We start from the raw sequence: 23,411 nt of genomic DNA on the forward strand, positions 1-23,411 counted from the left end.
CGACCGATACACGACGCGATATCATTGAAGGGCTAAATACAATCAAAACCGGAAATCTTGCAGCAAGAACAACTTGGGGCATCTCCTGCAGTGCAGAATATCTTGCAAAAGCATCGAATTGCTACAACATGCTTGATTATATGGGGGAAAGTACCACGCGTTATTATGGCTCTGATAGGGATGTGGACTCATATCGCGATTGCAATCTTCGGATAGGCCCCTTGAACAGTCGGCCTGACTCAAGCCAGTATGCTATTCATTCGGTTGCTGAGCTTATATACGACGATTGTCGTCGTGCGACGTCAGAGATCAAGGTATCAGGTTATTCGCCGCAAAATACCAGTCACCGAAAGATATGCTTGAGCAGTAAAACCACTGGGTGCTCGTGATGTGATTGAAATCGTGAATCTTCTATCTAATACATGATCATCTAATTTGTGTTTTCTGAGCGCCGCAAAACTTCGACTCTCAGCTATTTGTATGAAACCCGACCTGATGGGCTCACGAAACAATGCTCATCATACAAGGTCTCTATGGACCCAGAATACAAAAGTTCTTCATAGTTCAATTGTTGAATCCTAATTGATCTGTAATCCGCGATTTGTGTAGTAAGGTCTTCTAGCTGCAATCAACCATTCATGTCTAAACAATACCGACAGAAGGAGACTTTGTGCATATACAAGACACATGCGCTGAATATAACAAAAATTTCAGCGAGAGTTCTGGGTACCTTTGTAGTTTACATATCTAGCTGTCACGGAACCGTTCTCAATCTGTCATTGTTCTCTTTGCTTTTTGCAGACGGGGCAGCTTTGCCAGGCCTGAAAGTCCCTCTCGCTCAATCATGCCCACATCACAAGAGGCTAGAATTGTCCTACTTGAGCAACATATTGGCCGGATAAACATGAGAAAAAATGTTCCCTTTCCCCGTACAAAATGTTTACAATGGCCCACTGTACATGACATGAGGTATGGAGTATCAGAATTCGGTCTATGAAGTAAAATGATGACGTAAATCCTATTGGGGATATCTCACTGACACGTCTATCCTAGTTCGGCATTTCAAGTCCATTATACCTTATTCAGGCTGCGTGTGTGTCAAAAGCAGGGCGTCTTGTGCTTCTCATGATAGAGTCATGAGTACTCAAATCGGTGCTGACCTAATCAACAATTAGTAACTGCATTCTACGACCTTTCGCTGCCCAGTTTACTGCGTAATGAAAGATACTTCCAGGTCTTTGTGATGAGCTGATTGGTTAGAGCAATCTCAGACCCACATTAGGCAACAACAAACAAGCTTTAGGTCTCAGTTTAATGATAACCTACCTTTCTGGCAGTTTTGATTTTTTCAGGATCATCAGCTCATATTCTTCCCACTCCATGTTACTCTTTAGTTTTCTCGTCTCGAGTATCTTCGCATTCACCATGGAGGCTATCGTGGACTCTATCCCCGAGCAGTTGTTCCTTGATCTACGAGTCTCTGCGGTCCGCAACAGAACCGCGCGTATCAACTTGGTGGAACCATGGGCTTCCGAGTATTGCACTGCTGTCTTAGAGAAGCGATATGGTGATGCGATATTTGCTCGATACAATATAGCTGGACAGGCAGTGGATGGTGTCTATACCGAATGGAACATTACTGTCTACGATATGATCATGTCGGATGCCCAGGAGTACGCACAAGACCATCCGGAGCTCTACGCCGATGCCTTACAGCTTTACGTCAACACAAATTCGACCGATACACGACGCGATATTATTGAAGGACTCAAAAAGATTACGTTTGATTACCCATTATCTTTGCCAGCCTGAAGAGCGGTTCTAAGCTTCTGATCTCATTCATTTTACAGTGAGCTTACAACCATCTGCCTCATAGCATGAACTTCAGTGTCACTAAGCCTATTATCAACGTGATGCATCTAGTGAGAGCTCCATAATCCACTTGCCGTCTACGCGCAATTTGAAGGTTTCATTCTACAGGTATTATCAGCCCGCGTCACAGATGCAGTAACGATAATACATATGTGATGGAGCATTAGAACGGCCGGTTTCAAGTACCAAACACATGAGCAGATACAATCGATATACAGTTCAGGTTCACTTTTGTTGTCTTTAGCTTCTGGTAATCTTCGATGACATTGGAGCATCTAGAACTCAAAACCCTATGCAAGGGTGCAAATCTTGTGTATAAGGTGTGGTGTATAAGGTTCCATAGGGGGCGATTTTTCAGTGATATCTGGACAGTGGCAAAAATGCGACTAACCTGCCGTTAAAGTCTTGTTTGAGTGTTCGCTCCTGAGAATCAACGGTTTTCTTGATCACCTAGTTACGCTATTGCAACTTGTCATGGCAACACACGAGAAATTTTAGTAAAACTGATAGCTTAGTCTATCTCCTGATCTAACTCGGGGAAGCTTTTGTACTTCGACTGCTATCATTACCAAATTGTTAATGCTTTCTCCTTCGGAACTGAACTTGGAAGAAACGTGCAACCCGAGAGGATAATCCTGAATAGGAACACGTTTCCAATACCCAGGCTTGTATTCCTCATACCACATGACCTGACATCCAGACTGCCATATATCGGTGTGGAACTGGCTGCAGATTTGGGTCGCCTCCTCGGTGTTAAGAAATTTGTGAAACTTCTCCAACGTCTCTGGCGAGCACATAGAGCAGACTTGTTACAATAAATTAGAATACATAGGGTGAACTTTCTATCATGAACTCTGTCAGAATGTTCAGCCTCGATAGATATAAACGCGGGAGATGAGATTGTTACATCACCTTTACGTATTTCAGAACCTGAAGAACGAAGTCGAAAAAATGGTACCCCTCTTGCGACAAACGAAAACTTCTATTATGTAAAATGACCCTCTTTGCAACATTGGTAAATCAAACCTTCTTTGTTCTCATAATTTATTATGGAAAATGATGCGGAGCGAAGAGTGGTGGAGTACCTCTTTCTCCCACGCCTTTGAATTCAAAATTAGTAAGAACAGCAATATTCGACTTTTCGTAGAAATGCCGTCGATTAGTCCCTTATCGACGTCATATGACGAGATATCGTTAGAAACCCTCAAAATATTCTACTCATCAGCTTAGACAAAGATAACTTGGGTTAATGTATTGATTATCTTATCAAAAGCTCAAACGTAGATTTGAACATGAGTGGCTTCACTTGCACAGAACATGGTAGTGTCTTCAGAAGTGAAGCCGACCTTATCGAGCATATACGCAAGCGCCACTACGCCTATTTCATCAGAAGGCCTGGTCGACCAGGAATCATGGACAACCATGGTCATATTTGGTATTGTTTCGAATGCACACGATCTACGAGCGACCACCGAAGTTTTGATTCTGATGGAGCCATGCTAGATCATCTGAAGCAATGTCATCCGGACTTTACAACTTAATTTCGAGCAATAGCCCCGCAACGGTTAAATACAATTGATGACATAGAGCTGGCTGTATGCCGTGATAAAATGATATGCTAAAATGATCTTGGCGGGAATCACCTCTCTTTGACGAGCTGTTTGAACGAGAACGATTACCAAAATATCGACAGACTTTCTGAGTAGGGTACCACCGGATAAACCTACGTGAATAAGCAAAATTCCTGTAGCACTGGAAGCACGTTTACTTAAGATTTGGAAGTCTGTTGAATGTCAGTAATTTGCCCATTCACAAGGCCACTTCATAAGGTGATGGAGATTGAAACGGGAAAAGAAATTGTATGACGGCACAAGATGTACAACAGAGGCCAGCGGTGGCCCTCGACTTGCATCGCTGAAGCAGATCTAAGACGTCATGCATATTAATTTAGTTACATCGCTATAAAAAAGCGGTTTCAGGAAGCTACGCTACGACTGACTAGGTGGCTCATGAAATTCAATCATATCATGACGTGTTTTTCTCATTTATATCTCTTTCGGGCTCTTGATATCTGCCAACTTTGTTCTGACGAGTATTAATGTTTAAGGGCGCTTGTTTGACAGGTCCACCTCTTATTGAACCGAGTAGATCATAACAGTTTCTGCGTTAATCAGCAACACTGTTAAGGAAGATATCATCCTATGATTTCCGGGGACCGACTCAATAATCGATTTAATACTTTTTAAAGGCTTGGTTCAAGTTTGTGTTTAAGTATTTGGTTGGCGAGAGATTGAATATGTAAATACGTCCTTTTAAGGATGCAATACTAAGATGAAATTATTGATTCAGAGATACGTGGGATCTTGTTTACCTGAGTTGTTGATACCATTGTAGATACTTAATGTTTGATTCCATTTGCGTTGTGCTAACGACGCATTTGGACTAGTGGGGGGGTCTGGTCAGCCACGCTACAAGCAGTGATACAGCTAGGCTAAAGAGCATTACAAATTATGGTCTACCTAGACATGAAGTAGTGCCACCATGACCATGGGAAGAAAGTGAGACGATCTGTTCAAGGGACCCTGAATTATCGTTACTGAGTTCAGAGAATCCTTTATACCATAAAAAATATGCTATAAATTCCAATGCTCCAGATCTTATCGTTCTTCCAGAAATTTGGTTTGAACCCCAAAAAACCATCAGTTCCTCTAAATTTTGACCCTCAACGTGTACAATCTGTAATCTGCAATGTGCTTAGTCAAAAATACTATCCAAGGGCGTATCCCATCAGTAGACCGAGTCCTTAGGAAAGATCTCAATTTTTGGGAAAACTACAGTCTGAGCGTTGGCCTAGATGGAATTTGCGTGACCGGGACTTCGAACAAGGCGAATCAAGACAGAATGGTACACATGGGAGAGAATGAACAGAGCGTACTCATGACTGTGTCCAGATTCCGAGCTATGATTCTCATGTGTCAAGCATGGAAGACGAGGTGATCTTGCTATATTTGCTATGCTGAGTGTGATGCTAGAAGAATCATGGAATGCAAATGCATGCGGACTTTGGTTCTTCCCGAGCTCATTCCAGAAGCGAGAAGTGGATAATGGTTCATAATTGTACCAAACCAAAACCAAAAAAATCAATTCTATGAGTAGATATATTAGGTTCGGAGAAAGTTTCAGAATTCACTGAGCTTGTCCCTCAAACGCTAAACTTCTAACAACATTATTGCTTATCATTTTTTTCTGATAAGACTGCAATGGAAATACTGCCTGTTGCCTATCGAGGAATGTGAGTCCGCCCAAAAAAGGTATCTGAAGATAAGATCACGGCAAAACAAATGAATTGCCATGTTCGTTGGCATGAATATAAAGACTATTCAAGAGTGAGCTTGACCATATTCAAGCCATATCATTCTTAGTCATTTTCACAACATTTCTGCCCCTTCCGCACTTTTCGCGCGAATGCTAAATCTCTAATCCTTAAACCTGGATCACCTGCGTAGATACGAAAGCGCAACAGCTTTGATATCCAAAGTCAACAAAGCGAGACCCGCTGGTACAGATGAAGCAACAAACCGAGGACAGGGAAGCCAATCCCAATATCCCGCAGCCACCAGTCATACCCCCCAATGAACCATGCTTGCCTACACCTATACTGCAGCTCAGACTCCAATTGAAAAACTTGATTGATCCTTCATCTCATCATATTTTCGCTTGGTGTGTCTCATGCGCAAACATCTTATTTATCCAATGCGACGCGGTAGCCGACCTTCCATATATGTCCAACGGCAAACGTTCCATCGACCGCTGTGAGCCTAAGTCTGTCATGATTGCAGTGAGCTGCCGATTTTGCTTCGGTGTTACCTTTCAGAAAGTATCTTCAGAGATGTTTACAATCTTGAGTCTTAGCCCGGAATGGGTGGTCAGCACTTTTCTGTATCAGAACCTGGGAAAAATTACATGCAGGCCAGACACTATACCACACAAGGATAAACAGATCATTGCTGTACCGATAGACAAGCTTGTAAAGGATCTGAAGTTTTCGAATGGACCGTGTCGCGTTCTTGGGTTGAAATCCACTGCTGCTCATCACGCAGACACTTCTATGGAGGACCTGATAGCCCCATTTGTGAGCAGTAACTTCATTCGAGAATTTCTATTGGGTTTCGGAAGGATCTGTGACTGGAACACCTCAATACGCTTCACGTGTGTATCTTAAAATCTCCCCTTGTGCAGGAAAACCATGCTTGTTACTTTTGTAGTGAATTTCCTCTGTTGCGGAAGACCAGTACACTGACATAATATAGTATTTAGCTCCTCAAGTCAGGAACGCTCATCATGACGATGACTCAACTTTGTACCATAACTAACCTCTTTTAGGTAGTTAGCTATCGCGCTGCGGTACCATAAATGATTCCTCAGCTACAATCTCGCTGGCCAAAGTGAGCATCGTCGTACCTCTCAGAGGACCATACCTCTCATGAACGAGAGCTTGTTGCAAGACTAGACTATAATCACTCTTCTTCCAAGGTACCAGTCATTTCAATTCGACTCTCCCGAAGTCAAGCGGAAACAAGCCAGTTCTAATGTGGTTCGAGTGGTAACCAATGCTTGGCGAAACTGGCCTGGCAATTCTGATTTATGAGAAATATTAAAAGAATCAAGGGCCGGGGAATTCATTGAAAGCCATCTTTTTGGATGCGATTAGATGATAGGTAGGCTGTTGAACTAAACATTAAGATATGGACACCGAAGCTTCTTCACATGATTGACACAGGTGCTCCAAGGATTCTACAAAAATCACAGATAAACCGAGAATGCCAAACCTAAAGACCAGTCTTGGGCTTAAGAAGAAGTTGAGTCTGCTCTTGGAAGGTGAAGTAGTCCAAACGTTCAAACGCAGCATAATCAGGAGAACTTAATATCTTTCAGTCCATGCTAAGAGACGGTGAATATAGGCAGGTCTTTCTAATTAATTTCGTAAAACCAACTAGCTGATCATGACCCGTTGAGGGCAGAATAATCGACAACAAAACACTAGAACAATGAATAAGTTGACAGAAAGAGAATTTGAAATCCTCAAAAGACTACAACTCAACCCAATTAAATCTGGTTCATAAAGTGAATTCACTTTTATCTCAGCATAGGACATTTCAACACCACAGATCAGGACGTGCGATTTGTTCACTATTTCTGAATGTGAAACCCAGGGAGTTAAGATATTTTAACATCTTGGCTCTCAACGGGTGAGAGTGCTCGTCTCTGATAAAGTCAAGGTAAATTTTTCCAGTGCCAGCAAATATTGGAGAGACAATTTTCAAGTCCTTTCTCTCCTCACAAAAAGCCTTGAGAACAGCAGCTGATGATTCGGTGAGCCACACATCAAAATGAGTTATCATACCCGGCTCCTGCTGTGCCTGGTTTGCTTGCCGTACTTGTGCTGCTTGTCGTAGTCGCCGTGACCTTTGTGCTTGCCGTGCCTTTATTGCTTGCTGGCGGTGTGCTGATAGTGCTTTTTCCAGTCTTTGTCGTGCTTGCTGGGCTCGAAGTGACTTTGATTCCTGCTGTTCTTCCAGTTTTCGTATATCTTGCAGCACTTCCGCTTCTGCTTGTAACGCGTGCATTTCTGCTTGTAGAATTTGTAGTGCGTATGCTTGTATTGCTTGCAGCGCCCCGGGGGCTTGCAGTGCATCTAGCACTGTAACTGCTTGAGGTGCTTCCAGTGCCGCTATTATTTGTAGTGTCGACATTTCCCAGAGGATAATAACATCGTAGCCATGACGGTTACAGTACCATCGCATATTTGCGAATCTGCGCCAAACTTCCAGGCTGCCCATCAACGAAACCACAGTAGTGGGAGTACATAGCTCATCCGCTGTCTCATAACAGACCCTAAAGCTAGGGGCTCCCATTGAGTGCATAGAAAGTTAAGATTAGGGGTAGAAGACAGACTCGAGAGTGACCTTTCTCAATAACATGGCTGGCCGGAGGGTTCTTATACTGTACTCACACAATCTTTCTCTTCTTGACAAATCATATTGTTTGTGTGATCTGATCGCCATTGCCAGTAGTTCTATCGTTTGGGATTGTAGGAAGACCTTACCTAATATAGTATAGTACAGACCACCCACTCAAATGCCACCTGTGTTTGCCTTAGTCTATTCCTGATTCTGTCTTTTTTTCTGAGCCCCCACTCAGATTGCCTCACAATATACTTTACATCGCCGCTGCTACTACTAGACTATAACCAATCGATTATGAAATGACCGCGCTATCCAAAGAAAGGATTGCTCACAGCTGCATCTGGTTGGAGAAAGTTTAAGAACTTTCTAAACAGAACCAAAGTAAAATGATCACAGTGATACAGTAAGTTATACATTATCTCCTTGGCTAGGAGCTGGCTTGAATGCGGGGTCATGTTCTTCACCTAGTGAGAAATAACTATTTTCAAAAGTTTCTTTTGCGCGAAAGCCGAACCACTAAATGATTCTTATCTTTTATACTATCAGACCAGTAAAAGATCCTGTTTCAAGCCAGGTACCCTTCTGGAAGTAGGGTATGTCACTAATGTTACATTAACCACAATATGACAACTACTTGTAAACTAAGAATATCAATACCTTTGATATTTATAACTGTTGTGACTTGCTATACTGTAAGACACTGGATCTTACACAACTGCCTGAAAGACTACGACGAAAATGACCCCTTCTGCTTAGCTACCCTCATGGAATGCAGTGAGTGAGCAGTAAAAAGTATCTTTTAGCATCCGCAAGCTCGAAAATACTTACATGATGCCCTATTCATTATCACCCTTCTGAGACATTTCAAGATAAAGTTCTATTGATATGTACTGATTAGTATGGATAGATTTTTATAAATCCCCCTTGAGTCAATTTAAGAATATTAAGATAGGCAAACGTTATCACGAGAATACCACAGCTTTTTATCAATAAACAGTCACACCAAAAATAAAACAGAGGTCGAATTTTGTAAATATCTTCTTCTCAGACTGTCTTTTTATAACCTCAAGGTGCCCTGTTCTGATTGAGGACCAACTTTACAAATTGTTCCAGTTTGATCATCACGAGTAGCACGACTAGGCGATTGTTTTTTGACAATAGGCTCTTCCTTCGTATCATCCTGAAGTATCCACTTTCGTTTTCTGCTAACACAGTTGCGGCGAGGCTCTTCAATCGAGTGAACATTATAAAGATGGCGTCGAAGCTCCAAAGCAGAAGAATATGCCTTGTCTTCACAAGATGGGTGAGGGCATACGATAGGCTTTTCCTCGTCTATCTTTGATAAGTGTTCATTATCGATATGATTGATCAGAGTGGCCTTTTCGCGCCATTGCTTGAATCTGTACTCGGGCTGCATGCTCTGATTGCCCAGGCAGAAAGGGCAAAGCCCTGGTGAAACTAATGTATAACGGAATCGCAACAAACCACAACGCGGCTGTAGATCTTTTAGATGAAAGCAACAATGGTCCTGCCAGTCAGTCTTGGTGTGGAACCACTTGGCACACAGAAAGCACCATTCCAAAAACACTCGGTCAGTGCGACGATGAGCTCTCTTTCTATTTTTGTATGACTGTTGATATGGTGCTGCATTCAGTGATTTCCTTTTGCATTGAAGTATATGCTTGGAGCGACCTTGGATCTCAAAACTGCAGGAATCAGCATTGAATACAGGTATAAGAAACCTGAAACAAACCTTGACATATCCTTTAAACAAACCGGACATCTTCCGTCGATTGGTAATTCACCGGGATAGTATGCTACTCTCTCCTCAGACGTGCAGATAGCCACCATATCTAGCATACACTGTCTTCCAGTCTCGCTGTCAATTGTCACTTCGCTGAATAAGTTATCTCGCAGCCTGTCTCTCTCTGGCATGTATTTTCGGTAGATTGAAAATAAACATGTTGAATCACGTTCAGTGAAATCCTTTCCTGCAATATATTCATTATAGGAGGACTTCCACCAGTTCTGAATAAAGTCCTTGGTCTTGCTGCGTCGTCTCTTCGCCACTTTGTTGTATAACTTTTCTCGTTCGCTTGCAAGGTCCTGCTGCTCATTTGGCTTGCCATTAATTTCTTTTGTCAGAATCTCAATCTCTGCATACAGACCTTTTATCTCCTCATCATTCTCAAACTCAGCAACAGCAGCGGCATCAAGCTTCTGGGGAGCATTTGGGTCACGGTGGTGTGCCATGCTTTCCTCTATATCGAGACATTCATAGTCAGGCTCTAGATTCCAAAAATGCGCTTGGATATCGGTGCGTTTAAACTTCGATTGGTACTTAAGATAAGTATCCGGGTTTGCATGATCTAATGCTTGACTGCGTATAGCTTGAGATGCCTTTGCTATAATAACATAATCAGTAATGTATACTATAGCATGCAAGCGTATTACATACAGTCAATCGTAGTTGCCACTCGGCCTCTGATTCCATGGATTCGTAGCGGGTCTCGGAAATGTTCTCGTCGGGCGAGAGAGCTCAGATCATTCCGAATTGAGGAGAATGTGAGAGCACGACTAGGATGCGGCCCATTTGGGGTAACCATGCGGAGAACTGGTAAAGATTGTGCATGATCCTCCCATTCAAGTGTCCAAGATTCCCTGCCCTTGGGTGGAACTTTTGACAGCAACTCATCAACACTGCGAATACCTTTGAAAGCTTGGTCGGCTATGCCTGCAACCATAACATAGAATACAAAGTTCCTGCCAAGCACCTTTTGCTCTGTGATCCAGTTCTTCGGGCTAGAATCATCAGCATCAACAACAGTGATGCCTGGAGCAGGAACTCACATGACTGCCTCATCACTATACCGGTGACCTTTCACAAATTCAGGATCTATAGTAACCCATCTTTTGATTTTATTATCTTTGTATTGGATGTTAAAGGTAAGATGCTTTTTATTTAAATAGTTAGCTTCTCTAACAGGGTTTGTAGACGTAGGAATCCAATATACCTTGTAGTAAAGACACTCATTAGTGTTTCTATATGAACTTGACTCGACAATAGCCCCGGCTCTAGCTCCGGAGCCCGAAAAAAGTGACAAGGCAAAGGCATCTTGGAATCGAGCTCTTTCATGAATGTAGTCATGATCGTCATCTTGAAATAATCGTTTAAGAAGAAGATCAAGATCTGTGGCTGTAACATGAAACTTCTCCCGGTGTTTTGTTTCAAGTCCATACTTTGGTGTCAATTCGTTGTGAATATACTTTAAATATGGTTAGTAAGCGTTGTAATTCAGGAAAGGGGTGAGATATCTAAAACATACATTGTAGACATCACTTTTGACACTCTTCGGAATGACTCTTGAGGTTTTTCTCTCCCACTCAGCGATAAAGCAGGATAAGTTATAATCCACACTATGTTGAGAGGGTAGGTCTCCTTCACGTAGACAGATGAAACTCTCAGAAAAGAGCTTTAAGATCTGGCTGGGAGGATCTGGCTCCACCTTGGAGAAATACCTGTCTTCAGGTTCACCTTGAGTCATCATCCATCTGGACTGGAGTCAGTAATGTCTGTATACATAGTAGAAGAGTATTTTTATTACTTACATCTTCCAATTCTCAACAGCTCTGTTGTACCTTTCATCAGTAGCCGGAGCTCTCTTCTTGTGACATACCTCATTCTCTTTCCGTTTTGTAATTTGTTGGTACTCTGTGGTAAAACCACGTAATTCACCGATTTTTCGGAGCTCTTCAACTTTTCTCCGCCTCTGGTCCTCCTCGGAGAGGCCTGATTTGTTGTCACGTGACATGCTGATTTTCGATATGGTATCACTTTTCAAGTTGTTTACTGAGCATGAGTTTATCGAACAGAAAAAAAGGAATGGACAACCAGGTCAAACGCCCTATTTAACTTCAAAATTTTTCTCGCTTGGTTGCCTGGCTGGCCCGCTTGGTCACTCGATCGCTCACCTATTTGCTCACCCTGCTCACCCCGCTCACCCACGCTCTGGACAGCATCACCCAAATCACCCGCACTCACTCTTCGTCTTAGCGTTGCTCACCCATAAAGCAGCGACTGAGAAAGGGCTCATATCCCACTCGGCCGCGTTCAATAGGTGGCTTGAGTACGGCTGAGCGGACGGGAAGCCCTATTTTCCACACCCTGTGGTCGTATGTACCTGCCTTTTTATTAATTGAATTTATGTTCAGCTGAAGGACCAGATGCTTTAGCGGGGAAATAATCTAATAATTGGATTTTGGGTCTGCATTCATGCTGGAGAGTTCTTTCCATGGAAATGATGAGTGATGATGATCTGGGCTTCATTCCAGGTGTACTGTAGTTCAAGCCTTGTCGGAAACTCTCATCGGCTGGATGGTTTGGGGCAGAGATGGTATGGTCTGCACGGCAAAGGAGATGACTTCCCAAGGTACTGGCATGGTGAATGTGGTGATCGGGGTGGGATAGATGGTAGAGTGGGAATGAGGGTGTGGGTGGGTGTATAGAAAATCCTGAGTACTCTGACTGCTTGCTTCTCGACCAGTGCCAGACAGCCTTATATACCTCATTTGCGCTCTATCCCCCCGTTTCAGTCGCATGTCTCATCCCCCCTCTGTCTTCTGGGCTGAGCTGGGCTGAAGTCTCAGCTCATTGCAACCTGCTGGATTCCTTGTGGAAGCTTGAGGCCGACACAGGAAAGGTTGCGGGGGTGGCAAGGGAGGAGCTGAAGCACAAGAAGTAAGTATACACGTCATTTCATGCAGTGTCGCAATCTTTCAGCCCTGATGTGGTCGAGCGGGCGCTGGTTCGGCCCTACCTGAGTGTCGTGCAGCTCGCCACCGAGCGTGGGCTTTATGCAGTACTGTACAGGATAGATTGCAGCGGAGGTTGCGGGGATGTTGTGCACAGCACTAACCAATGAACCCTTGTGTAGCGCTGCACCGGATGAGGAGTCAACCTCGATCCCTGTCCGCTCTGACTGAGATTCAGTGGACGGCTAACGGTGGGTCTGCTGCATGAGGGGAACAGGGAGTCACAGCTGAATCCGAGAATGTCATCTCCTACCCAATCGTCCCCCCTCCACCTTGATATTGTCAGCTCCGCTCTCATCTCTCCCCTCTGGCATCATTGTTTGATGGACCCATTGCCACTCCTTCTTGCTCCAGCTCTCAGAAGAAGGAGAAGAGCAGAGAGAAGAGGTTATAAGACTATCCATAACCCCGAAGACTGATAGTCCTTCAACGAGCTAGTACTGTACCAGCAGAATGATTTACTCCCAGGGCTTCAACTTCAACTCCTACGTCGAGAAAGGCGTCGACCCTCGCACCGGCCAATACAACTGCACCATTTCCCTGTATGAAGTGCCGGCTGGGGTCCGCAACAGCCCCCCATTGAACTTGTCCCTCCATTTCAACCCCCTGGGAGGGGACGATGTCGGCCTGGGACGGGGCTGGTCGTTTGGGGGGCTCTCCTCCTATGACCCGCCGTCCCGAACCCTAATTCTGTCGACGGGGGAGAACTACAAGGTCCAGGAAAGCACCAGCTCCGTACGGGTGACGGACCAGAAGCTCCAGAGCTTCCACTTCCACAAGACGAACACCACCAGCTACCGCGTGACCCTCAAGTCCGGCCAAGTGGAAGTGCTCTCCAACTTCAACCATCGGAGCTCGGTGAGTGTGCCCACGGAGATCTACGGCGCCAATGGCCAGTCCCTGCACCTCTCCTGGGAGTTCTCGGGCACGCAGCCCCGACTCAGGAAGATTCAGTCCGGCCCGCAGGTTCTGACAGAGATTGTCTACAACGACAGCGCGCAGATTACGACCATCACCCGCGGACCAGGCACCGCCGAGACCGCAACGTTCACGCTGCTGCGCCGGAACGGCCAACTGGCGGAGCTGCGCCTGCCACTGGAGGGCTCGCCAAGTTCGCCGACTTCGGAGGGCTCGTCGAGTCCGCCGTCCTGGAAATTCACATACGAGACAGCGGGCTTGACGACTGTCACCAGCCCGACGGGGGCCACCGAGACGATTGCCTACCGGGCGGCGGGATTCCGCCTGCCCAGCGGAGCGCCGGTCTCGGCCATCCCGCACGTGATCTCGCACACGGCGAGGCCCTTCCAGGACCAACCCGCCATCCAGACCTCCTACTCTTACTCCGACCACAACTTCCTGGGCTTCGGTGGAGGGAGGACCTGGTCCAGCGACGGGGACAATCTGTACCTGACTCCCGCCAACTATGAGTATACCTCCACCGTGCAGGTCGTGGGCGGACCCACCACCCGCCATGTGTCCAACAAGTTCCATCTGCAGCTCAGCATCCACCAGCAGAAGGGCGTCAAGCAGCTCATCCAGACCACCACCTACTATGCCCGCAGCAATACGGCCTTCGAGGGCCAGCCTGCCCAGTACCAGTTGCCCCAGACCCAAGAGACCACCTATCGGGACACGGCCACGGGCGCCTCACCCGCTTCACCTTCGACGAGTGGGGGAATGAGACCAGCGAAACCCCGCCGAGTGGCGTCACCACCGCCCGTGAATACTATCCTGCCGTCAGCGAGGTGGCCTCTGGAGAGGGTCAGGTCCTCTGCCCGCCCGATCCCCACGGATTCCAGCGCCATGTCAAGCGGGAGACCGTGATCCCGGCGGCCAGTGGCTTTCCAACCCCCACCCGCGCCCATAGCTACACATATCTCAGGCTCCCCACGGCCACCGCGGCTCCAACCGCCTATTTCGTGGCCAGTGCCCAACGGCAGACCCGCGAGGAGGGCCAAACCCTCGCGACCACGGAATACACCTATGTGAACGAGCCCGAGTCCGCCGATCATGGCCGACGACAGCAGCAGGTCACCCGCCTGTTCAACCAGCATCCGACGATATATGACTTGAAGTACCGTCATTCGGGCTCGACGGCGTTGACCGAGACTATTACCACCACCACCTTCGACGGCCAGACTACGCAGGAGGAAACCACCACCTCCCTCATCTCCGGATGGACCCTCGCAATCAAGAACCGGGCCGGCACCGAGACCACCCATCAGCACGATGTGATCGGTCGGGTCACCCAGACCGTCACTGCCCCCGGCACCGTCTTCGAGGCCCGAAAGCAGCACGAATACGCGGTCCTCGAGAACGCCGTCGGGTGGCAAGTCACCGTGACCGACAGCAAGGGCGTGCGGACGCGATACGTCACCGATGGCATGGATCGCGTGGTCCGCGTGGAGTCCCAGGACGACGACGGCGTCTGGGATCATAGCCAGGGGTATACCGGGACATTCCGCCCCGTGCAGGAGCGCCGGTACAACGCCCTCGGCCAATGCATCGAAGAGGTCGACATCGACTGGCTGCGAGGGGCCAGCGGCCCGCCCGTGAGCCTGCGCACGACGCGCGCCCTCGAGTACGATGACCGGGGCGAGGTCTACCAGGTCACGCGGAACGGCGGCGCGGCGCACCTCTCCGTGACAGACCCCATTGCCTTGACCCAGACCGTGGGGAACGAGGGCGAAGGCCACGTGCGGGTCCAACTCAACGCGTTCCAGACCCCGATCTCCGAGGCCCTCGTGCGGCGCGACGGCACCGTCGAGAGTGCCGTCGAATATGCCTACGATGGACTGGGACGCCGCCGCCAGATGACGGATGGCTTGGGCCGTGCCGCACACTACACCTACGATAGCTTCGACCGCGTGGTCCAGACCACATGGCCCGATGGCCACGCGATCCGGACCCAGTACGCGCCTGAGAGCCCCGCAGCCTTGCCGGTAGCCATCGATCTGCAGGGCGCCCCCTCGGGCTTCGGCACGCAGTGCTTCGACGGCTTGGAGCGGCCGCTCCGCACCACCGTTGGCGGCCGCACCACCACCAACAGCTATCAGGGCGTCGCCCCCGTCCCGGCCCAGGTCATCACGCCGACGGGCGGGCGCTCCGAGCGCACGTACGAGCCGGCACTGGACTATGCGTTGACCGGCCGGGTCACCAGCGATGGCGCCGACTGGTACGAGCACGACCCGCAAACCGGCCATGTCGTGCAGCTGGAGGGCGCGCTCGCCGCCGCCCGCCTCAGCTACTACCCCTCCAACCTGCTGTCCACGGAGACGATCCAGACCGCGGGCGGGACTCGCGCCTTGGAGTACGTGTACTCGCAGGCGGGCAAGCTGCAGAAGTACACTGACGTGCACGGGACCCAGCACGCGATCCAGTACGACGCGCACGGCCGGCGGCAAGAGATCCAGGTCGGACCGGTCAAGGCGCGGTTCAGCTACGACCAGGCCGACCGCGTCGTCACGACGGTGGCCGAGGACAGTCGGCAGGGGGTGACCCTGACGACCGACATCGAGTATGACGAGTTCGGCCGCGAGTTTCGCCGGCAAGTCGAGACGGGGGCGACGCTCCTGTTCCAGACCACGCAGGCTTACGGGGCCACGGGGCTGGTCGCCGCCCGCGAGCGACGCGATGCCACCGGCACGCTGCTGCGGCAGGAGACCTTCGCGTACGACAGTCTTTGCCGATTAGTGGACTACCAGTGCCGGGGCACGCAGCCGCCGGTCGACGAGCACGGCCGCGCCCTCCGCCGGCAGCGCTTCACGCTCACCGACTACAACAGTATCGCCCGGATCCAGACCACGTTCGCGGACGGCAGCGCGAACACGCAGACCTACACGTACAGTGCGCAGGACCCAACCCAGCTGGTCCGCATCTCCAACACACACCCCGACGAAGCAGCGGCGCGGGCCGTCACCCTCGAGTACGACGCGAACGGGTGTATAACGCGCGACGAGCACGGCCGGGCATTGGTCTACAATGCCTCGCGGTTCCTGACCGCGGTGTATGATAGCCAGAACCAGCTCCTCTGCGAGTACGGGTACGACGCCACGGACCGGCTGGTCCGGCAGTCGATTCCCCACGAGCCGGACACCGAGTTCTCGTACCGCGGCGGCGCGTTGATCGCTGTGACCAAGGGGGATCGCGAACAGCGGGGTATACTGGGGGGAAGTCCAGCAGCAGGAGGAGGATGAGGAGGAGGGAAGCGCGACGAAAACCCAGCTGTGGGCTTCCGACGCGCAGCACTCGGTGGGCACCTGGCTGGATACGCGGGACGTCCAGCAAGTCCACGAGCAAGCGTACCCGCCGTACGGCGTCAGCGCCAGCGCCAGCAGCACACCGACGACGACGACGACCATCGGCTTCAACGGCCAGTGGCGCGACCCGGTGACCGGGTGGTACCATCTGGGGACGGGCTACCGGGGGTACAACCCCCGCCTGGGGATCTTCCTGCAGCCGGACGGGTGGAGCCCGTTCAGCTCGGGGGAGATCAACCCGTACGCGTACTGCCTGGGGGACCCGATCCACCGGTCCGACGCGAGCGGGCACTTCAGCTGGCGCAGCTTCTTCCAGATCCTGGCGGGCGTGAGCGTGGCCATCGGCCTCGCCGTCCTCACCGGCGGGACGGGGTTGGCGGCGGGCATGGCGATCGGGGCCGCCGTGAACATGGGCGTCGGGGTGGCCTACGACCTGGCCACGAACCTCGTCACCCTGCCGGGCACGCTCTTCTACCAAGCCCACGGGCGCGCCCTGGTATCGGCTGCCCTCGGCGCCGCCAGCACGCGAGACGCCCCCGCCACGCCCGCCACCGCCGGATATGTGGCCGAGTGGCCCCTGGAGCAGCTGCGCCGGCAGCAGCGCGGCGCGCCCCCGAGCCCACCCGCTGTCGCGCAGGCCGCTGGCCACAAGGAGCTTTCGTCCGATCAGACCGGGTCCGCCGCCGTCCGGGTTTCCTCCCGCGAGACGGTCACGGCCGAAGATGTCCGCTCGGCTTCGTTTGTGGGACCACCCCCCGCCGGTGGCGCCCCGTTCACGCTGCAGCTCGGTGCGGTCCACCGCGTGGCGTTTACCATCGATGCGCAGGCGGCGCACGTCCCGGCCTGGGACGTTGCTGGGTCTGCCCTGAGTGCGGCCGCCGCCTCGTCCGCGTACCTGGGTTTGCTTGGTTAGGTGGCGTGGGGATTCTGGCTGGCAGGAGGCGCAGGTTGCGGGGGGAGAGGAGCGGGGGTGAGGCTGTACCGCAGATGAAGTACGGATGATCGTCTTTTTTGTGGGGGGGAGGTGGAAGAAAAGAGCGGAGGGGCAGGTTTACAGGCATCTGACATCTCGTGGACGGTATACATCACACTATCAAGATATCAATTCTCCTACCTGGTCCAATTTCCCCGACACCGTAACCATGAATGACACTAGACATTACTTACAAGCCCAGTGATGCGGACAGTCAGCCTGGCATAACATCGAGCTGCCTGGCAGTGACTGTTCAGCTAGCTAAGGTGAGGTAGGGTAGGGTAGGATAGGGTAGGGAAGGGTTTCTGGGATTGTTGTCAGCGAGCAAGTAAGGCGGACAGGGAAGTGCCATGCTTCTCAGTGAGCAGAGGTTGAGTTATTGCAAAAGAAAGAAAAAAAAGAACAACAAATAAAAAAAAACTTAATAAACCTTTCACCTTCTCAAAGCTACAAAGTGCATCAAGATATGAACCTATATCCGTTAGCTACCGTGCCAACCCCTCTTCCAGCCAGCAGTTCTTCCCCTCGCCCCGGCTTCCATCCTTGCCAACAAGAAGATCCAGAGCACGCTCCGAAGAAGCAAGCATATAATATAACATAACATATATACTCGAACTTGTATCCTACACTAACTGATACAAAGATCATCAAGGAAGCCTCCTCACCCACGATCTCCCAACCGGATCTCTGGCATCTTGGTCTCTATGAGCCGGTCATTCTATGCCCTAAAAGCCCCGGTGCAATGCTACTCGCGTGGAAAGTCTTCAGTTACCGGTTGGGAGGGGGGGGGGGGGGGGGGCCTCTGGCTTGGGTATGCATATACTGACTGACTGCACTGGCCAGCACGCTTTCTTCACCACGGTCAAGCGAATGGCCACGTCTGCGCCATGTATCCCCGCAGTTGTTGTTTGATACCTGAACCTCCAACCTCAATCTCCTGTTCCAGATATAGTGGTAGGCTCCTTTCTGAGTAAAACAAAAATAGATCCCCACCTACTGTGCAAGGTCAGATGCTGTCTCTTTGACGGCGCTGCACGCGGTTTTCTGGGTCATATTCAGATACTTCCAGAGAGCCTGGTTGATGGGCAGTCGGGTTGCTGCCGGGATCACCTGCACGTACGGTATGCCAATAGCTACTACTGATTTGCCTTCATCGCACTCTGGACTACCTAGCCACTTTTATACTGAGCACTTACCCCTGATGGCAAACAAACCGCCTGAAGTAGCCCGGGAAGGGCCTGGAAGAGACACTTCAAGACCAGTTCTCGTTCGGCATGTTCGTTGAATATCTTCCTGATCAGGTCTTCTGCAAGAACTGAGAGTTGTATACTATGCTTCCTCTTGAGATGGCGGGATCGAGGCTGGATGGTCCTTACTGGCTGTTAGCAGGGCGTTCTTCACCTGCATGCAAAACAAAAACAAAAACATACAACAGAAGGGATTCGCTGGTGGTCACCCACCCAACTACTAACCTCCCGGCGTGTGGCTTAAGTACGGCTGAGCGGACGGGAAGCCCTGTTTTCCACACCCTGTGGTCGTATGTACTGGTCTTGCAAGAGACATGGCCCATGTGCAAACGGGACGCTCCAGTATACCACGCTTAACCATAATCTACCAACGCTAGGCAGTAAGCCCACTATTCCACATCCCACACAACATACCTCCCGTGTTATGTATGCAACTCAGAGAGTCATCTGTACTGTACTTGAAGATCTTTCTATTGTATTCTTATCACAGGGGCCCCACTAATGAGACCCAAATTCCTCTGGTCCTGAGGCTACCTAATCTCTTCCCCGGAAACAAAACGCCCATATCATGCTAATGCTTGCCTTTCCCTCTCAAGTGTACATAACCGTCAGCAAAACCAATCAGCGCCATGTTCATGCAACAAATAAAGAACAGCTCCTCCCAGGATTCCCCTTCAGAGTCCAGTGTAGATGCAAGCAGTGGTCTTTCCGGAGAAAAACAAAACCGATTTCTATCAGTGATGGGAACCACAAGAAAACAAACGCCGCGATGTCATGCTATGTCGTAACGGAAGGTCGAAACAAAGAAAACGAAAATCTGTACAGGAATACAAAGGGGATGGGAACGGTGGTGATGGCGGGATGGAGAAGCAAAAAGTGAAAAGTGAAATGAAGTCAAGGTCGGGTCTTCTCGTATGCTTCGTATCAGTATCAAGGTCGTAAAGCTGCATTCAAAGAGTAAGGTAAGGTGAATAGACTTTTGCCCGCTTCAGGGAAAGCTGAAGCTGGAGTGGAACATGGGCTGCCCAATGGGTCCGGATGGCCATGCTTCGTGGTGCAGGTAGGGCAGTACGCCGGTCTTGCGTTCGGTAACCGTCTTGCCCAGGGGCTGGTAGTGCATGTGGTCAAAGGGGACGCTGCGCTGCTGCTGGAGGGAGGTGGACGGAGGGGGGATCAGAAGGGTGTTGACACTGCGAACGGGCCGATACGGTGAGTTGCGGTTGGCGAGGAAGAAGGATGGCGACAGGTGAGTTTGAGGGGTGACGGAGTACGCGGAGACGGCGGGGGAGATGGTGGCCGACGAGATGGCAAACGGACTGTTGTGGTGTCTGCTGGGGTCCGGCAGGGAGGTGTAAAGACCGTTGCTCAGTGGAGGAACAGTAGGGACCGTGACAGCAGGGGCCACCGTCGTGGTGGTCGGCATCTGCTGTGAGATCCAAGTGTTGGGAGGAGCGTATACCGGCGGCATCACGCGGCCAGTCGAAGGCAACTGGGGGACGGAGGAGACGGCAGGAGGCATGGTCGGAGCCAGACTGAGAGCAGGGAAGTTGGGTCGGGGAAGACGAGAGACGGAGTCCGGCATGGCAGGGACGAGAGAAGGCACCGATGTCGATGGGGCTGTGGATGTAGTGGTGGTGGTGGTGGTGGATGTGGATGTGGATGGCATGACGGGCGGTAAGGCGGGCGGCAAGGCGGGCAGCAAGGCGGGAATGTTGGTCAAGGCGGAAGATACCGGCAGATTTGGCAGATTCGGCACCATGGCGGCAGTATTTCTCTTGGACGGCAATTCCTCCACCGCCTCGTCGCGGCTCCGCTTGCGTGGGTTCTGGTGGCTGCTCGCCAGCGACAGGTCACTCGGCGGCAATTGACACGCCCCGCCGGCATACGGCAGGCCATTCAACGGCAGCGGCCAGTGGTGTGAGCGCAGAGCATCGGCCGCAGGCGGCGAGGGCAACTTCGAAGGCGAGCACAGCGCAGCCCGCGAAATGGGAGCCAGACCGGGAGAAACCCGGAGTGCGGGAGGAACAGCCGGTCGGTCGCTTTTCTCCGCCACTCGCGGAGCGTTGTTGAAGTAATCCGCGAAAAGCCCCAGCTTGACATGCCATTGGCGCCATTCCTCCTTCGACGCGTACAGGTTGTAGCGAATGTTGCTCAGGAACTCGACTTCCATGATGTGGATCTCCTGCACCGTGATGCCCGAAACCTCGGCCCACGTCTTGTTGGTGTATGTATTGTCATCGAGAACTGTGGAGAAGTATGTCAGCCTCATCACAATTTGATACACAGAACCCTCATGCGTGACAACCTACACTTGTTCCCCAGCATGAGTGCGATAGTCATCAGCCTGTACTCGCTGCCCTTCTTCCCACGGACTCCGGGATTGAACTTCTTCAGGCGGTAAACGAACATGAGAGCGAGCAACACCACATTCTGGCTGACCTGGGTCGTGGAGAGGATGTTGGTCACCCATTTCTGAAAGCCAACCGTCGGCATGGTCTCAGGGGCGAGGGGGCCGGCCGAAGGCGAACGCTCCTCCACAGCCTTCAACTTGGCCGCACTTTCGAACCAGAAGAGACAGGTCATCTACATCCGCAGATTAGCACCCTCGGCCGAAAAGTTCGATCAGATTACTCACCTGCGCAGCAAACTCGGCTAGACTCCCCTTGCTGTTGTTGATCGTCGAGGGGATCTGCAGATATGAGGCCGTGGAATTGGTACTGCTTTTCTTCTGACTCTCCGGCTCGCGGGGGTTGTTCTCCTTGACCGGAGGCTGGTATTGTGGCTTTGACGTCGGGACCATGGCAGTCGCTCCATCGAAGTTCATGCGCGGATAGTCGGAGACCTTGGCGTACGGCGGCAATGTGATTCCATCGAGCTTCGATCCGTAGGCGGACGAGGGGATGACGTTGTAGGTAGCAACTCCGTTCATTTCGCTCGGAGGCGTGGGGAGACCGTCCCGAAAGGGAGCAGTCCAATTGTCCGAGATATCGGGTATCGACTCGAAGGGTCGCTTTCTCGCACTGTCGGACCGGGGGTAGGGGGCGATGGTGGGTGTGACTGGGTGCAGTGTGGGGAGTTGAGGTTGTGGGGGAAGTACCGGGAGAGACATATGGCAGGACGTCCGAGGTTCAATTAACACTTGCGAAGAAGAAGATCGAGAGGTGAAGAGCCAGAACACCGAGATATCTGTAACACCGTGCTCACCAAGCTCTCATCGGGATGGTCTTGGACTAGGTTGGGGTAGGTACGCTGGTGTTTGTTGTTTGATCCAGGCAGCTCGTCAGGTCCGGTGCGTGGGAGAGGTATGCAATGGCTTGCGACCACAGCAGTGGAGGTTGATCTGTATCCTTGAAGTTGAACAGGAAAGTCGCCGGGGGGTCTGGTTGGCTCGAGAACCGCGAATATCAAAGGCCGCACGGGGGAATTGGTAGGTAGGATAGCAACACTGTTGAATGTTGCCCGCCTCGATGGAATGAAGGCACTGAAGGGGGTGGAAGTATCGGAAAGCCAGAATCAAGGATGGACAAGTATCACATAGTATATTAGTGGTAGTATGTATGCTGGCAAGGCAATAGTAGTAGTAGTAGCAACAAGCTGGATTAAAACAGTAGAACTGAAGTGGCAGTGACCAGAATGATATGGAAGGAGAGGTTCAGGTCATAGATCCTGCATGCACAACCCAGTCGTAGAACCGAACTATATCCACGAAATTCGAAGACGCGACAATGAGATGATGATAAAAGAAAGTCAAAGCAGATAATCTTATAAAAGAAAAAAGTGGTTGAAACCTCGAATGGATTGGATTGAACCCATATAGGAGATTGAAATAAATTGGATAAGGCAGTATGGATCTAGAAAGCGAAAAGGGCAAGACAAGAAAATAAAAAATAAAAAATAAAAATAAAATAGATTGGGAAATTAATGAAAAAGTAAAAGAAGGGAAGACGAATAATGAAGGATGGATGAGTGAGGTCAAGACATCATCCTCCATCCAGCAAGCAGCCAAATAACTAATCAACTCAACTTCATAACAACTCCGCTAGAAGAGCCAGGGTGGGTTTAGTTTCTTCGTCCGGAGAAAGTGCAAAGTTGCTGTGTCCATACAGGAGAGAGACAGAGTTTGACCCGGACGCAGGTCCAGAGGGTTGATCCTCCCTTCTGGCCTTCGTTTGGGTCGGTTCCCGTTTGGTTGACCAGGTTTGATTGTCTCTGCTTTGTCTTGAAGAGAATGAAATACCGGTTGATGTCAGAGCCACGGGGGGGGGGGGGGGGGGGGGGGGGG

General features: G+C 50.4%; 5 protein-coding genes across 5 annotated transcripts; 2 read left to right on the plus strand and 3 right to left on the minus strand.

The window, feature by feature from the left end:
* Positions 1 to 1,425: 1,425 nt before the first annotated feature.
* BO86DRAFT_423111 (uncharacterized protein) lies at positions 1,426 to 1,812 on the plus strand (the record flags this gene model as incomplete). Its single annotated transcript, XM_025675384.1, has 1 exon — positions 1,426 to 1,812. The coding sequence occupies one exon, from the start codon at positions 1,426 to 1,428 to the stop codon at positions 1,810 to 1,812; it is 387 nt and encodes a 128-aa protein (XP_025522364.1).
* A 15-nt stretch (positions 1,813 to 1,827) lies between these two features.
* Positions 1,828 to 2,256, minus strand: BO86DRAFT_250222 (uncharacterized protein). Its single transcript, XM_025667175.1, has 2 exons — positions 1,907 to 2,256; positions 1,828 to 1,849 (listed from the first exon to the last, which is right to left on the minus strand). The coding sequence occupies exon 1, from the start codon at positions 2,145 to 2,147 to the stop codon at positions 1,950 to 1,952; it is 198 nt and encodes a 65-aa protein (XP_025522365.1). The 5' UTR covers positions 2,148 to 2,256; the 3' UTR covers positions 1,828 to 1,849; positions 1,907 to 1,949.
* BO86DRAFT_250198 (uncharacterized protein) lies at positions 2,257 to 2,833 on the minus strand. Its single transcript, XM_025667174.1, has 2 exons — positions 2,785 to 2,833; positions 2,257 to 2,714 (listed from the first exon to the last, which is right to left on the minus strand). Exon 2 carries the CDS (start codon positions 2,667 to 2,669, stop codon positions 2,367 to 2,369), a length of 303 nt encoding a protein of 100 aa, XP_025522366.1. The 5' UTR covers positions 2,670 to 2,714; positions 2,785 to 2,833; the 3' UTR covers positions 2,257 to 2,366.
* Positions 2,834 to 13,103: 10,270 nt separating this feature from the next.
* On the plus strand, positions 13,104 to 18,110 carry BO86DRAFT_443462 (uncharacterized protein; the record flags this gene model as incomplete). The annotated part of the gene is made up of 5 exons (XM_025676368.1): positions 13,104 to 13,508; positions 13,617 to 14,242; positions 14,338 to 16,780; positions 16,830 to 17,357; positions 18,066 to 18,110. The coding sequence occupies 5 exons, from the start codon at positions 13,104 to 13,106 to the stop codon at positions 18,108 to 18,110; spliced, it is 4,047 nt and encodes a 1,348-aa protein (XP_025522367.1).
* Positions 18,111 to 20,063: 1,953 nt separating this feature from the next.
* Positions 20,064 to 22,509, minus strand: BO86DRAFT_250336 (putative mucin). Its single transcript, XM_025667176.1, has 3 exons — positions 21,765 to 22,509; positions 21,439 to 21,712; positions 20,064 to 21,373 (listed from the first exon to the last, which is right to left on the minus strand). The coding sequence occupies exons 1-3, from the start codon at positions 22,236 to 22,238 to the stop codon at positions 20,118 to 20,120; spliced, it is 2,004 nt and encodes a 667-aa protein (XP_025522368.1). The 5' UTR covers positions 22,239 to 22,509; the 3' UTR covers positions 20,064 to 20,117.
* Positions 22,510 to 23,411: the final 902 nt, after the last annotated feature.

Source organism: Aspergillus japonicus, assembly GCF_003184785.1.
Source record: "Aspergillus japonicus CBS 114.51 unplaced genomic scaffold BO86scaffold_98, whole genome shotgun sequence".
Classification (NCBI taxonomy): domain Eukaryota; kingdom Fungi; phylum Ascomycota; class Eurotiomycetes; order Eurotiales; family Aspergillaceae; genus Aspergillus; species Aspergillus japonicus.

Excerpts from the sequence above, each read along its gene's own strand:
- BO86DRAFT_250222 (XM_025667175.1), bottom strand. The coding sequence starts at position 2,147 with ATGCTCCAATGTCATCGAAGATTACCAGAAGCTAAAGACAACAAAAGT.
- BO86DRAFT_250198 (XM_025667174.1), bottom strand. The coding sequence starts at position 2,669 with ATGTGCTCGCCAGAGACGTTGGAGAAGTTTCACAAATTTCTTAACACC.
- BO86DRAFT_250336 (XM_025667176.1), bottom strand. The coding sequence starts at position 22,238 with ATGTCTCTCCCGGTACTTCCCCCACAACCTCAACTCCCCACACTGCAC. Across the intron at positions 21,713-21,764 it reads TAGCCGAGTTTGCTGCGCAG|ATGACCTGTCTCTTCTGGTT; the intron begins GTGAGTAATCTG and ends CTGCGGATGTAG. Across the intron at positions 21,374-21,438 it reads ACTCATGCTGGGGAACAAGT|TTCTCGATGACAATACATAC; the intron begins GTAGGTTGTCAC and ends ACTTCTCCACAG.